This window comes from Culex quinquefasciatus, chromosome 2, assembly GCF_015732765.1.
Source record: "Culex quinquefasciatus strain JHB chromosome 2, VPISU_Cqui_1.0_pri_paternal, whole genome shotgun sequence".
NCBI lineage: Eukaryota > Metazoa > Arthropoda > Insecta > Diptera > Culicidae > Culex > Culex quinquefasciatus.
Window position 1 is genome coordinate 198,574,798 of NC_051862.1, and position 14,587 is coordinate 198,589,384.

A 14,587-nucleotide genomic window follows, 5' to 3' on the forward strand; every position below is an offset into this window, starting at 1 on the left:
GATTTATGCCGAATACAAATTTGCTAATGCTTTAAAAATGTTGTCGAATACTAAGTATTCAACTGTTCATCTATTTCCACAACCAAACCTGAGTTTCCTGACCAAAAAATGATTTTTATTCAATTTCGGGAATTCCCGGGACAAAATATCAAAAATCTCGGGATTTGGGAATTCCCGGTTTAAGGAAAATCCCGGGATTTTTGTCACGGGAATTCCCGGGATGGACGCACTATTTTTAAAGCCTAATCAAATTCGCAAATAAAAAATAACTTCCAATTTTTTTCTTTTTTTTAAATTGTATCGTTTTCCAGTTAAAGCTACTTATAGTTTTTTTTTTTTTTTTGAGAGCTAAACCCCTGATTTTTTTTTTAATGGCTGAGCAAATTTTCGATTATTTTCTTTCTGGAACTCTGGAACTCTGGAACTTATTCATTTCTGAGATGAGGCTCACCAAGATTTCGAATCGATGATAATGGATTTTTTCTAGCTAGTAATTTTCCACTGACGATATCTCGGAAACTAAAATGGTCCGATTTTCAAAGTTAAAAATTGAAATTTTTGCGGAATTTTCTGATCTTTTCAATGATTTCTTTTAAATTTTAAAATTAAGCGTATCATTTGAAAATATATTTAAATAAAATGTTTTCCATGCTTCATATTTTAGTAAATTTAAAGTCCCTTAGAATTTTAAAAAAACGTTAAATAAAAAAATCGTGTACCTATTTTTTTTGAAAAGTCCTTAAAATGACCTACAACTTTTCCGAAGACACCAAATCAATCACATAATCCATCTCAAGATACCGATTTTCATACATTTACATACCAATTTTGCATGACCAGACCTCAAAATAGTATGGAGACTTGTGTGGAAAAAATAATGATGCAAAAATACTTTTTTTTTCACAAAAGGAATGCATAGACAAAGTTTCATCTAAATCAAAAAATCTTAAGATAAGTTGATATGCGAACAATTCAAAAAATTTAAAATGAAGATAGAAGCTTAACATTTTTTTAATAACTATCTCTATATTAAAAAAAACTTTCAGTGTAGAGTTATTTTGTTTTAGAATAATTGTTACCTGAAAATCTGAATCGGTTTAAAACTCATTTGCACATATAGTTTTTAAATTAAAGTATATATTTTCAATCGTTTGAATATAAATAGAATTAATATCAATGGAGCATTTCCATTCGAGCAGTTTTTGCTTTTTTCTACAATGTATTTCTTATGGAGCGAACTGTCAAAAACTGCTCGACTGCGGGTGCTCCATTCCTCGAGGACCTACAATTACTATTTTAAAATAGTAAAATTGTTTAAAAATATTACCAAATCTTTATCCTGCCAAAGATATTAGGAAGATAACTTGAACACCTTTTGACTGTCTACAAAAATTGGAATTAAAAAGTAAAGAAATTCATATTTTTTTGTAATAATTATTGATTTATCTCGAAACGAATGTTGAATAGTTAAAAACCAACGATTCAATAAAATTAAATACCTTGTAATTTCTCATTTAAAATCAACAAAACAACTGGAAAATGTTTTTATTTTGACTGAACCTTCCTTTTTTAACACATAAACTCCCAAGTGCGAGAAAATGGGGCAATTTGTATGGGAATTCCCCCTTTTTCTCGAGCTTAGGTGTCAAAAGAGTTCTGAACAATTCACTAAAGGTTTCACTTATCTGCCAAAAAACAGTACACGATTAACGAATAACATTTGGAAATCCTGTGAGTCGAATTTGAGTCATTTTTGTAAATTTCTTAATATTCTTATGATGAGAGACAACTGTTTATTAACATTTTGATATTACTTGACTGAATGGCAGGAAATTTGGACAACAGATTGACTCTAACCAGTGCCGAGTGACGAAGACTTCAAACCATAGTTGAAATGGTCTACAGCTTCATTCAAAAATTACAAAGAACTAAAAACTGATTATTCCAATGTAAGGATCGAAACAAAGTCATCATCCCATCTCCCTCTAAATATGTTACGTAATATTTGAATAAACCTTAACTCAGCCTCAAATAGACCATGGCTTAAAATCATGTTTTTTCTTCTTTATTATGAAAAATGAGTTTTAGAAATGGAAATTTCAAAGCATTTTCAACAAAATTACTGAAACTGAAAACTGCAAGTTTTCAAGCACCAGGTGTTTCAAGCCAGGATATTCCATATTCAACACGAACGTAAAAAAACGGCACAATTCCGCCGAAGAACACCGTTAACATTGGCGAAAACTTACTCCACTCACACTCCGCACATTACGATATATGTGCGGTTACATTTGCACGGAGGAGAATGAAAAAAACGGTGTCAGATCCCGCAAGGATACGGATATTCAGTGAACAAAAAAAAAAGGTAAACAATTTCGCGCACATGACGGCTGCAAATGTGACAGCTCCGGGCAAAAAAAAACGTTTTCGCGAATTTATCTGGAGAACAAATTTTGATGGATGGGTGCTTTTTATAAGAGCATTTAGATCATTTTCTATCGAAAACAGAATCGTAAATCAGACGGATCTTGAGACTCCTAAAGGGGAATAATTCTTGTGATAACGGTTTTTGTGAAATTTTACCGAAAACATTTTTTGCCGTGTTGGCCAAGCTGCCTTTTCATCGATAATGATAATACTTTTCGAAAATTTTATGCGAAATTGCACACGGTTAAGCGGGAACATCTGCGCGCGTTGAAGGTTGAAAAGAGGACATCGTGAACGAACCAGCTTCTGCAACGGTCTCAAGATATCGGTCCTCGGTGGTCTGGTCGACTATTGTTGGTGCCATTATCATGGGAGGGAATTAATATGTCCTCATTACATGATATCCCGCCGCTGGGTACGCCGTGTGGTATCATTAATCAATTTCACGGAAGCCCTTGAAAGTGGTCACTCCTGGAAAGTGACTTTTATCTCCCGAACAAAAAAATAACAGTGGTGCGGTGAAAAATTGCTCATCTGGTCCAAAAACCATTGTCGGTCAAGGACTCTGGTCCTGAAATAGGAACAGCATTGTCCTCTTTTGTGCAAAAATGGTAAAATTAATTGACGGGACAGTGCAAAACACACACACACACGCACACCCCGTTGCGTCGTCCATCAATCCATCAGAAGGACTCGTCCCAGAGTGACGTGTTCTGGAGAGGGTCCTCGAAAAATTGTTTTCGTTTCATTTATATTCATGTGATACTCGAAAAAGTGTTTGACTTTGCAGAATCTTTTCTGTTTGTCCTGTCTAGAAATTTTTAATAAAGCTGCCCCAATTTTTTGTTATCCTTCCCGGAAACAGATGACGCAGATTGCGCCAAATTCTGGCAAGGATTCAATCTCTCCCCCGAAGAGAGTTGGCCAGTTCAATCAAAAATTGGTTATGGCAGCAGCTCGCCAATTTATGACTTTTGAGCTGCTTGCATAAGGCACATTGAACCGAAGAAATTCCGGGGCCCAGAACTAATTTGATTCGCATCGATTTTGGTTCGTGCAAGGATATTGGACGGACTCTGGCAGATGTGGGTCAGTCGGGCACAGCCTTGGCCAGAAGGGATCCTTGCTGGTGGCGGAAGAATTGGAGGAGGAGATTGGGTATTGAACGGAGAGGAAATGAAGCAATAACTGTCAGGAGGACTTCGAATACAATCGATGGAATTTATGAGTGGGTTCGAGAGTATGGAAGATTTCTCACAGTTTACTGTTTCTGTAGTTTTCTATTTGAAGTTTAATTTTAAACTAACCTTTACTTCATACTAAAACTGCCTAATATTCGAATCATCAACTGTTTCACAAACGAAATACGATTTCAAGCTGCACTTCATATCGTTCCAATCCCAGATGCGATTGCACCCGGGGCAGTGTATGATCTCGACGCACTGTTCGACCCCACCGGCGTTGTTGGGCTCTCCCAAGTTCCACTTGGTGAACGACAATCTGCTTCCCGTTGACTGCCACACAAAGTTCTCTCCATCGGGCAGACTGCTAGCTCCAATCCAGAATCGGTACCCTTGATTGCTGTATTTTTTGTCGGATTTTTCCAAAAATTTGACCAACGCCTCATGCTTCTCCAGCGATGTCACCGTAACTAGTGAGGAGCCCCTCGTGGTACAGTGTAGATTGGCGCCATGCCAGTTTGCCTGCTCAATTACACTCATTTAGATATTGAAATTTAAAATAAAACACTCCAAAATAAACCTTGAAATTCGGAACTTCAAATATCACTTCATCCGCAACAATTCCCAACACCAAAAGTGAGCAAATTAAAATTTCCTTCATATTCGTAAGACTTCTGCAATCAAACTGAAATATTTCCAACCTCAAGCGACTCTTTCAATGCATAGACTTAACTGAACCTTGATAGTCGCAACATTGAAACACAAAACAAAACGTTATCAATGTTATTTGTTATATATTATAAATCCTTTATTAGGTAAGGTCAGAATGTCGCGCATGTGAGCTTCTGCTCAAATTATAGCTCGTTATGATTTGAATCAATTGAGCGTACGAAAATGAGTGTTTAAATCAAATGAAATCCAATCATCTAAAAGGGAAAAACGACAAAGGGTTGATTTCTGGAAAAGTTAGGAAAAACCTGAAATTGTCAGGGAATTTTGTTGCACCACCCTGCCGAAAATAAAAACAAAAAACTTATAATAATATTGCACTTTTTAACTTTTATTATGATATTTTTTATTTTGGGTAATTGATGGTCTGGATATGATCTTATAAATTCGTAATAAAAAAAACCTTTCAAAAATTAATAACTGAAACAATGTCTGATAGGTTTCCATTATAAAACATATTTTTATTTGAGACTAAACAGTTGACAAACTTCATTCTATTAAACTCGTTGAGGCAAGATGAATAATAAATAAAATGCACTTCTTTTAAATCACCTTAGTCTTTGGAAATGCTCCACGAAAATCGGACATGGACGAAAAGTCATTCCTTTGTGGACCATCATTCAGTAAGGTACTCCTGGATATTAGTCCTGAAAAGTGCTTAAAAAGTGCAAAAATGCCTCAGGGCAAGAAAAAGAGGCGGTCCTCACCAGCAGGATCGGCAGATTTGAAGAAGCTAAAGAATGCCGAAGCGCTACCTGCAAAGCCAGGCAGTTTGAGCAAGGACGCTCAAAAATTGTCTGGAAACCAGTTCGCTACCCTCCCTGTGGACGTGAGCGAGAAGGAAGAATTGCCACCCATTTTTGTGAAAACATCGTCATCGGATTCGGTGCGAAAGTGGCTGACCGGGTTTACCAAATCTGGTGCTTTACGAGCTTTCATTCGCTTGTGTGCTGATGGACTCAAAATTCTGTTACCTACCAGAAAGGATTACAACTACGTTCGGGATTTCCTGAACAACACAAAGATTGAATACTACAGCCATGACGATCCAGGTAAACGCCCCATGAAACAGGTCCTCCGTGGCTTGTACGACATGGATGTGAGTGTGCTGAAAGAAGAGCTCAAAACTCTCAAGTTGAACGTGATCGAAGTCTTCAAGATGATGAGACACAACAAGGACATCAAGTATCGTGATCAACTGTACCTGGTTCATTTCGAGAAAGGATCGACAACGCCGTCTGAGCTGAAAGCAGTTCGGGCAATTTTCAACATCATCGTGACTTGGGAACGTTATCGTCCAGTGCACCGTGACGTGACGCAATGTTCGAACTGCTTGCAGTTTGGACATGGTGGAAGGAACTGTTTCATCAAGAGTCGTTGTGCAACCTGCGGAGGTGAGCACAAAACTCAAGCTTGCGAAACAATCAACGAGAACATCGAAGCGAAATGCTTCAACTGCGGCGGCGACCATTTGACCAAGAATCGAAGCTGCCCAAAACGTGCTGAGTTTGTAAAAATTCGGCAGCAAGCGACGACGAGGCACCAACCAAATCGTCGCAAAACACCACCAGCATACACGGACGTGGATTTTCCTGCTTTGGCGTCACCAGGAACAGAATCTACTCGAGTGGTTCCAAATCTGCAGTCATTGCCGTTGAATCAGCGGCAAAGAGTTGCAGAGCATACAACACCTCCAGGCTTCAGTCAGCAACCGAGGGAAAACCAACCAACATCAACGGGTGAAGGCAGCAGTGACCTGTTTTCACCACAAGAACTTCTGAACATTTTCATCGAGATGACAACAACTCTGCGTGGGTGCAAAACTCGCCAGGAACAAGTAAGAACTCCTGGAGCATTCATCTTAAAATACAGTTCGTAGTTTACTCGCTCTAGTGATTTTGAATATTTCAATGGATTAATTTTTTTTTAGTTTTAGGTCAGGATTAGCTGTTAAAGTGATTTTTTTTCTTTTTTACCCAAATGTATTCAATTCAATGCAATAATGTAAAACAATTTGAAGCAAATAAATAAATGTGATCAGTTAATAATAAAACGAAAAATACAACAAAGATGAAGAGCATTAAGCCATACCACTTATCATGTAAAATAAATGTAATTATTATAAGAATGTTCAATAAAGACATATTTAATTTCAAAAAAAAATTGGACGAAAAGTGTATCGAGGTTTTTAAGCGAAGATGGCGTTCGAATGGTGAACGCCCGAAATGTCAAAATCACGCAGTGGTACCAACATTACGGAAAAATTGTGCCATGGCATGACAGCCACATTTTTTTTCTAATGATGGGGCTACTGCGCCATTTTGACATTTCGGGCGTTCACCATTCGAACGCCATCTTCGCTTAAAAACCTTGATTAGCTATAGAGCAAGAGTGGCAAAAATTGGTCACCAAATTAAACATTTTTGATTTTCTGAAAAAAAAAAAATCACCAAAGGAAATGAATAACATTATTTTTTTATTTAAAATCGAATAAACTTGGCCATTTTCAAATTAAGCCACTTAAACTTTGCCCAAAATCATTGAATATTTCTGAAAAACAATACATTGGAAAATAAATAAACATGAAAAATATAACTTTTTTAGTGGCTTCATCTTGAAATTGGTTTACCTTTTCAAGAAAAGTATTTATAGAGCAATTCCAGCTCAAATCAGGATTTTTTCTGATACTTTTGTACCCGACCCTCTCCGATTTCAATGAAACTTTGTAGACATGTTATCTTAGGCCTATATAAGCCATTTTTGTGCATATGGAGCAAATAGTACTCGAGAATAATATTTGAGAAGGGCGTAAGGTATTTAAATATTTTTGTATTCTGTAATTTAAAAATTACTGTATCTCGAAGCCGTTGCGTCGTATCAAAAAGTGGTCAAAGACAAACTTGTAGGAAATTTGACGGGCTTTCTGAAAAAAAAATACACTGAAACAAAAATACACGCCACATCTATGAGATTTTTTGATTTTTAAGTCTAAAACTTAAATTTGAAGGTGATGTCACGATTTTTTTTCGTTCAAAATTTTTGAGGAAATAGCCTTAAATGTTACTAAAAGACTGACGAAAAATGCAGGATAGTATGTCTCTCCTAAAAAAATACAAAAATCATTTACTAAAACTGGTTTTTTGAAAAGTGGTCTAAACGTCTAAATTTTTAAAAACCGGTAGTGGGAATCGATTCTCCAGACAACTTTACTTAAAAGTCTCCGTATTGACCATTGTCCTATGTCCAATCCTTGGGAAGATACAGCGGTTTTAAAAATAAAAATGTTGAAAAAACGGGATTTTTGGTGGTTTTTGACAATTTCTATATGACAGACTTGGTTTTTCAGTCTCGTAAATATTTTTTAATATTTGTTTCAGTGTATTTTTATTCCTACAAGTTTGCCTTTGACCACTTTTTGATACGATGCAACGGCTTCGAGATACAGTAATTTTTAAATTGCAAAATACTAAAATATTTAAATACCTTACGCCCTTCTCAAATGTTATTCTCGAGTATTATTGGCTCCATATACACAAAAATGACTTATATAGGCCTAGGATAACATGTCTACAAAGTTTCATTGAAATCGGAGAGGGTCGGGTACAAAAGTACCAGAAAAAATCCTGATTTGAGCTGGAATTGCTCTATATAGTTACTGGTGTAATTTTTTTTAAATATATTAACCCCTTACTGCCAAAGTAATACAGCGAGTTTGTTTGGTTACCATGATCAAATGTGATGTACGTACAATTTGAATCATTTTCTAGTGCCATGAAAAAACTTTAAAACGAAGTCATTTATAAACCTGAAAATCATGTGGTATGATATAACCTTTATTTTTACCATTATTTTTACGAAAAAAAACTAACCTAATCCACCTATGTGAATGATGCCTTCCTCACTTTTTACCAAAAATGGGTAATATAAGTGGTTTGGACATACATTTCACCTTTTTTTAGATCCAGAAAAAAAACACAGATATAACTTATGTGGTAATAACTCGAGACAGGGTTGCTAGATCTTCAATGTTTTGGACTCTTTGGAAAGGCCTTTCAATTGCCTAACCAACGATTGGTCGGATGATGGATCCGGACATAGTTTACATACATTTAAGTGAGATCCGGCTTTAAAAAAGTACATAAATATCACTTAAGTGGTCATAACTCGATACAGGAATGCCAGATCTTCAATGTTTTGGACTCATTGGAAAGGCCTTTCAATTACCTAACCAACGATGGATCGGATGATGGATCCGGACATTGTTTACATGCATATAATTGAGATCCGGATATTTGTGAAAACACATTTTTATACATAACTTTTGAACTACTTATCGAAACTTCAAACAATTCAATAGCGATGTATGGGACCCTAAACCAAGTCGAATGCAACTGGTTCGATCAAAATCGGTTCAGCCAGTGCTGAGGAAACTCAGTGAGAATTTTGGTCACATACATACATACACACACACATACACACACACATACACACACACACATACACACACACAGACATTTGTTCAGTTTTCGATTCTGAGTAGATATGTATACATGAAGGTGGGTCTGGGAGCTTTTAATAGAAAGTTCATTTTTAGAGCAGGATTATAGCCTTACCTCAGTGAGGAAGGCAAAATGTTACTTTCAAATATCACGTCTTAAAATATTTTTTCAATGTCTTAAATTTTAGGAAAATTGTGTGAAAACATAAAAAATTGATACGAAGAATATGTCTTTAAAAAAATAATAAAAAAATTAATACATATTAAATTTTTTGTAATTGTCTACGACTTAAAAGAAAGTTACAAAAAACACGAGAGCCTAAAATTTAAAAAAATGTACTAAATGAAAAAATCACCCTTCTGAGTTAATGTTGATTTGAAATAAGTACATTAAATTTCCCTTAAAATGACATGTTCCATTTTTTTACAATTGAGTAACGAAAAATGGCAGAGTTTAAAAAAATTAGTGTTTTTATTTTTGATGAATTTTTTTTTATTTTGAGTATGCTATCAAATTGGGCGTCTAATTTTGCATGAAAGCCCCTTTGACACCAAATTTCTATCTCATTACCGTTTCAGGCTGTAAACTATTGAAAAACACCTCTTTTTTCAAATGTTTAAATACACCGAAAAAAAAGTTTAATTTTGGAATGTTGAAAATTTGGTAGGTTGAATATTACCTCTTATTTTGAGTAATATTAGATTTAAAAAATGTGCAAAAATATAACCCTGATGAATATTCATAAAAACTGATGAAAATCATTTTCTGAGGTAAAATTCATCATTTTTTTACACAGAATCTGTCACCATTTCCTGATGAATATTACCATCTTTTTTTCCTGTATATGGAAGGGGTCGTACCGCCTCTCCAACACGAGATATCAATAAACAAACCTTGGATTCGTGATCAGGAACAAAAACTACTCCTAAGGATAACATTTCATGCAAATCGAAGAGGAATCGGGGCAACTTTTTCCGATTTCGTGTGTGCTGGCGGTGAATTGCCCATTTTTGGTCACAGAATTTTCGCCAAATAAAAAAATACGATAAATATAAGCTGTGCGCATGTTGAAATTATTATGTTCTAATAAATTCAAACTAAGACTAAATTTATTTCATTTTTACCATATTTTTCTCACCAGAGAAGAACAGTTCCCATAGCTATCACAATTTATTATCTCTGTCCAGAGCTGTAGCTTTTCATCTGCATGTACTTGAAATACTTAAAACAGTACATTTCATACTCATAAATAAGATCGTGTCCATTATTTCCTGCGCATAAATTGCTTCCCTAAATGCCCACTTTCCTAGTTCAAAGCCCTCTCGAGCTGGACATCAAACGGAGGATTTTCGCAAAACAACTTCTTCACCCAAAATGCCAGCCCGATCCTCTCGTTAATTGTAATTTATGTGCACGTAACTCGTCGGTCTCATTTTTCGGAAAACAAGGACTAAAGATGTTGTGTATATGCAAAAACTCCGAAAAACCAGACAGGGACAACACCTCAAGAAAATAATTACGGGCATCATCTGCTATGCACGGGTACAGAGGATCAAAAACGCAGCTTCCTCTCATTATTTATGGGTACGACTACGAGGTAGAAGAAACTGCAACAACTGCCGCACCTTATGACGACGATGATGGGTGAGAGACAATTGCATCGAAATTGCACCATCAGCTGAAGGATTTGGCTTTCTTTAGAATATAACCTTCTTTTTTTTTCGGGGGATTTCGCCTTAAATTAAGGTAAAAGGATCTCGTCATCTGCTTGCGCGCTGCCATCCATTCATTCCTCGTTCGGTGACTTCTTCTTTGTGCCACGAAGAGAATACAAGACGAGTGCATAAATTGCAAAGCTTGAAGCTTCCTTTCATGATAACAGAGAGAAATTTCCTTTCGATCTATTTCGAATGGAGCCGAACCTAAAAGTCAAGAATTCGTCGAAGCTGTTGCAGCATAGTCATGCCTTTGAAGACTTTCCACCCTCTTGAGAGAAACACCAACTTCACAGGAGGACGAGGACCGATTATGCGCGCGTTTGATGTGTGCCAGGAAAGAAAGGCTTCCTCTCAAAGGCAGATTTTTGTCAACCAGCAGTGGCGGCAACCTCGCCACTTGAGAGCCTGAACACCCGGAACAACAAGGCCGCCACCACTGCCAGCACTGGGAAGGTATACTCGAAATCACAGCCAGCATGTCACGACGAAGTGAAGTGGCTCCTTGAGGGGCTCTTTGAGAAATGCGTGCAGATTTTTTGAGGGATTTTTAATTAAAATTGAAATGTTGCGAAACGGTTGAGAGGTGGGTTTGTTCTTTTGGTTGAAAGGTTATTCGGGAATGCATAAAAGAGTGGGGTTTAAGCCTATAGAAAGCTAGAATTTTTGTGTTTTATTTGGTGTTCTGTCTAAACTTGGTATAGACGACTCTCTATTTGGGACCATCGAGGAAAATCATCTGTTAATAGTTTTCATAAAAAGGGATATTAAATTTTGAAGACATTTTTGATTTGATATTGTGCCTTTGACTAAATAGTAGGTTATAATCAAGCCTACTAATAAAAAAAGGCTACAATCAAAGAAATTAACTTAGATTACTGTCAAACATTTACCTTACCCCTTTCGATAAATTTCAATTTTTATTATTTAAGTGAACCAAAAATGTCTACTTTTTAGATATACACAATGAAAAATGCAATTTTACCTCGAAAATTTTGTTAATTTACATGTTTTTAAGTGTAATTTTACGCATTGATGTAAAATTACATCGAAAAAGAGGTAAGTCAATAAAGCAATTCTCTTCGAAATCGGCCGATTTCGACTATTTTTTGTATTTTTCAATTTGGCTTAAACATTGTGGGGGCCATTCCTATCACCAAAGAAGCCATTTTGGCTCATTGACTCATTTTTAAAGCCATTTAGAAGTATGGACCAAAATTATGCAAACAGGTTATGATTTTTTTTCTGTAATTTTTGAGAAATAATGAAGTTTTCTACTTAAAATTGTGTTACCTCATCTTTTTGTAAAAACCAATTTGCAATCGAAATGTACTTAACTTTTTTTAGATAAAGGGCCAGACATGCATCCAATCTTACTCCTGAGCAGTTCTCTAGGATTTCGGTCATTCGATTTTTTTTGTATTTTTTAATCCGACTGAAACTTTTTTGGTGCCTTCGGTATGCCCAAAGAAGCCATTTTGCATCATTAGTTTGTCCATATAATTTTCCATACAAATTTGGCAGCTGTCCATACAAAAATGATGTATGAAAATTCAAAAATCTGTATCTTTTGAAGGAATTTTTGATCGATTTGGTGTCTTCGGCAAAGTTGTAGGTATGGATACGGACTACACTAGAAAAAATAATACACGGTAAAAAAATTTGGTGATTTTTTATTTAACTTTTGTCACTAAAACTTGATTTACAAAAACACTATTTTTAATTTTTTTATTTTTGATATGTTTTAGAGGACATAAAATGCCAACTTTTCAGAAATTTCCAGGTTGTGCAAAAATCATTGACCGAGTTATGAATTTTTAATCAATACTGATTTTTCAAAAATCGAAATTTTGGTCGTAAAAATTTTTCAACTTCATTTTTCGATGTAAAATTAAATTTGCAATCAAAAAGTACTTTAGTGAAATTTTGATAAAGTGCACCGTTTTCAAGTTATAGCCATATTTAAGTGACTTTTTTGAAAATAGTCGCAGTTTTTCATTTTTTAAAATTAGTGCACATGTTTGCCCAGTTTTGAAAAAAATATTTTTGAAAAGCTGAGAAAATTCTCTATATTTTGCTTATTCGGACTTTGTTGATACGACCTTTAGTTGCTGAGATATTGCAATGCAAAGGTTTAAAAACAGGAAAATTGATGTTTTCTAAGTCTCACCCAAACAACCCACCATTTTCTATCGTCAATATCTTAGCAACTAATGGTCCGATTTTCAATGTTAATATATGAAACATTTGTGAAATTTTCCGATCTTTTCGAAAAAAATATTTTCAAAATTTTCAAATCAAGACTAACATTTCAAAAGGCCAAACATTCAATATTACGCCCTTTTAAAATGTTAGTCTTGATTTGAAAATTTTGAAAATATTTTTTCGAAAAGATCGGAAAATTTCACAATTGTTTCATATATTAACATTGAAAATCGGACCATTAGTTGCTGAGATATTGACGATAGAAAATGGTGGGTTGTTTGGGTGAAACTTAGAAAACATCAATTTTCCTGTTTTTAAACCTTTGCATTGCAATATCTCAGCAACTAAAGGTCGTATCAACAAAGTCCGAATAAGCAAAATATAGAGAATTTTCTCAGCTTTTCAAAAATATTTTTTCAAAACTGGGCAAACATGTGCACTAATTTTAAAATAAAAACTGCGACTATTTTCAAAAAGTCACTTAAATATGGCTATAACTTGAAAACGGTGCACTTTATCAAAATTTCACTAAAGTACTTTTTGATTGCAAATTTGATTTTACATCGAAAAATGAAGTTGAAAAATTTTACGACCAAAATTTCGATTTTTGAAAAATCAGTATTGATTAAAATTCATAACTCGGTCAATGATTTTTGCACAACCTGAAATTTCTGAAAAGTTGGCATTTTATGTCCTCTAAAACATATCAAAAATAAAAAAATTAAAAATAGTGTTTTTTGTAAATCAAGTTTTAGTGATAAAGTTAAATAAAAAATCACCAAATTTTTTTACCGTGTATTATTTTTTCCAGTGTAGTCCGTATCCATACCTACAACTTTGCCGAAGACACCAAATCGATCAAAAATTCCTTCAAAAGATACAGATTTTTGAATTTTCATACATCATTTTTGTATGGACAGCTGCCAAATTTGTATGGAAAATTATATGGACAAACTAATGATGCAAAATGGCTTCTTTGGGCATACCGAAGGCACCAAAAAAGTTTCAGTCGGATTAAAAAATACAAAAATTAAAATTGAAGAAAAAAGACCGATTTCGTAGAGAATTGCTCTCCTCTTTTAGAAGAACTTGTTTTGCGTTTTCGAATTATATCCATTCAAAATTAAATTTTGTCCTGAAAAATTCTGTTTTTTTTTTGAGAATTGATTCCTGAAAATATATATATTTTTTTTAATTCAGCAAATTTGCTTAAAAAATTGTCTAAGGGACTGGTTGCTGAGATAAAGTGACATGTAGAAAATCAAAAATTTCATATTTTAGAAAATTTATTAAATCCATTTAAAAGATGATTTTCAATCACTCCTGAAAGTATCGTGAAGATATTTCATGATTAAACTGAGTAAAAGCCGATTTACGCTCAAAATTTTGCCATGCGCAAAGCGAACTGTCAAACTTTGTGAGCGTTTTTCTCTGAACACCGAGTTGATTTACGGGTGCCACGATATCTAGAGATGGGATGGACCAAATTGGCTGAAATTTGAGGTGAAGACTTGCAAGACATATCCCGTGTGCATGACGAAGCGCGATTTTGAAATTTAGCATTTAAAAAAATACAAAAATCAAAAACCGGCAATTTTTTATATGAAAAACATTAAAACATTTTTATCTTTTTTTAATAAACTTTTTGAAAATCGGGCTTCATCATGCACACAGCACTGCTTTAACGAGGCTCCACCAAAATTTTGAGCCGATTTGGTCAAAGCAGTGTGGAGATATCGTGGCACCCGTTTTTTGAAACTGCTACCTTAATATTGCTATATCTCGGCAATTATACAACCAAATGTCTTCAAATTTATTTTGATAACAGTTT

The 14,587-nt window shown here is 34.8% G+C and overlaps 2 protein-coding genes across 2 annotated transcripts in view; one reads left to right on the plus strand and one right to left on the minus strand.

The window, feature by feature from the left end:
• The window catches only part of LOC6048811 (centaurin-gamma-1A), a 217,819-nt gene that overhangs the window by 94,603 nt on the left and 108,629 nt on the right, over positions 1 to 14,587 (plus strand). The gene's annotated exons all lie outside the window — the stretch shown is intronic.
• LOC6048831 (lectin subunit alpha) lies at positions 3,723 to 4,310 on the minus strand. The gene is made up of 2 exons (XM_038258297.1): positions 4,189 to 4,310; positions 3,723 to 4,130 (listed from the first exon to the last, which is right to left on the minus strand). Exons 1-2 carry the CDS (start codon positions 4,267 to 4,269, stop codon positions 3,747 to 3,749), a joined length of 465 nt encoding a protein of 154 aa, XP_038114225.1. The 5' UTR covers positions 4,270 to 4,310; the 3' UTR covers positions 3,723 to 3,746.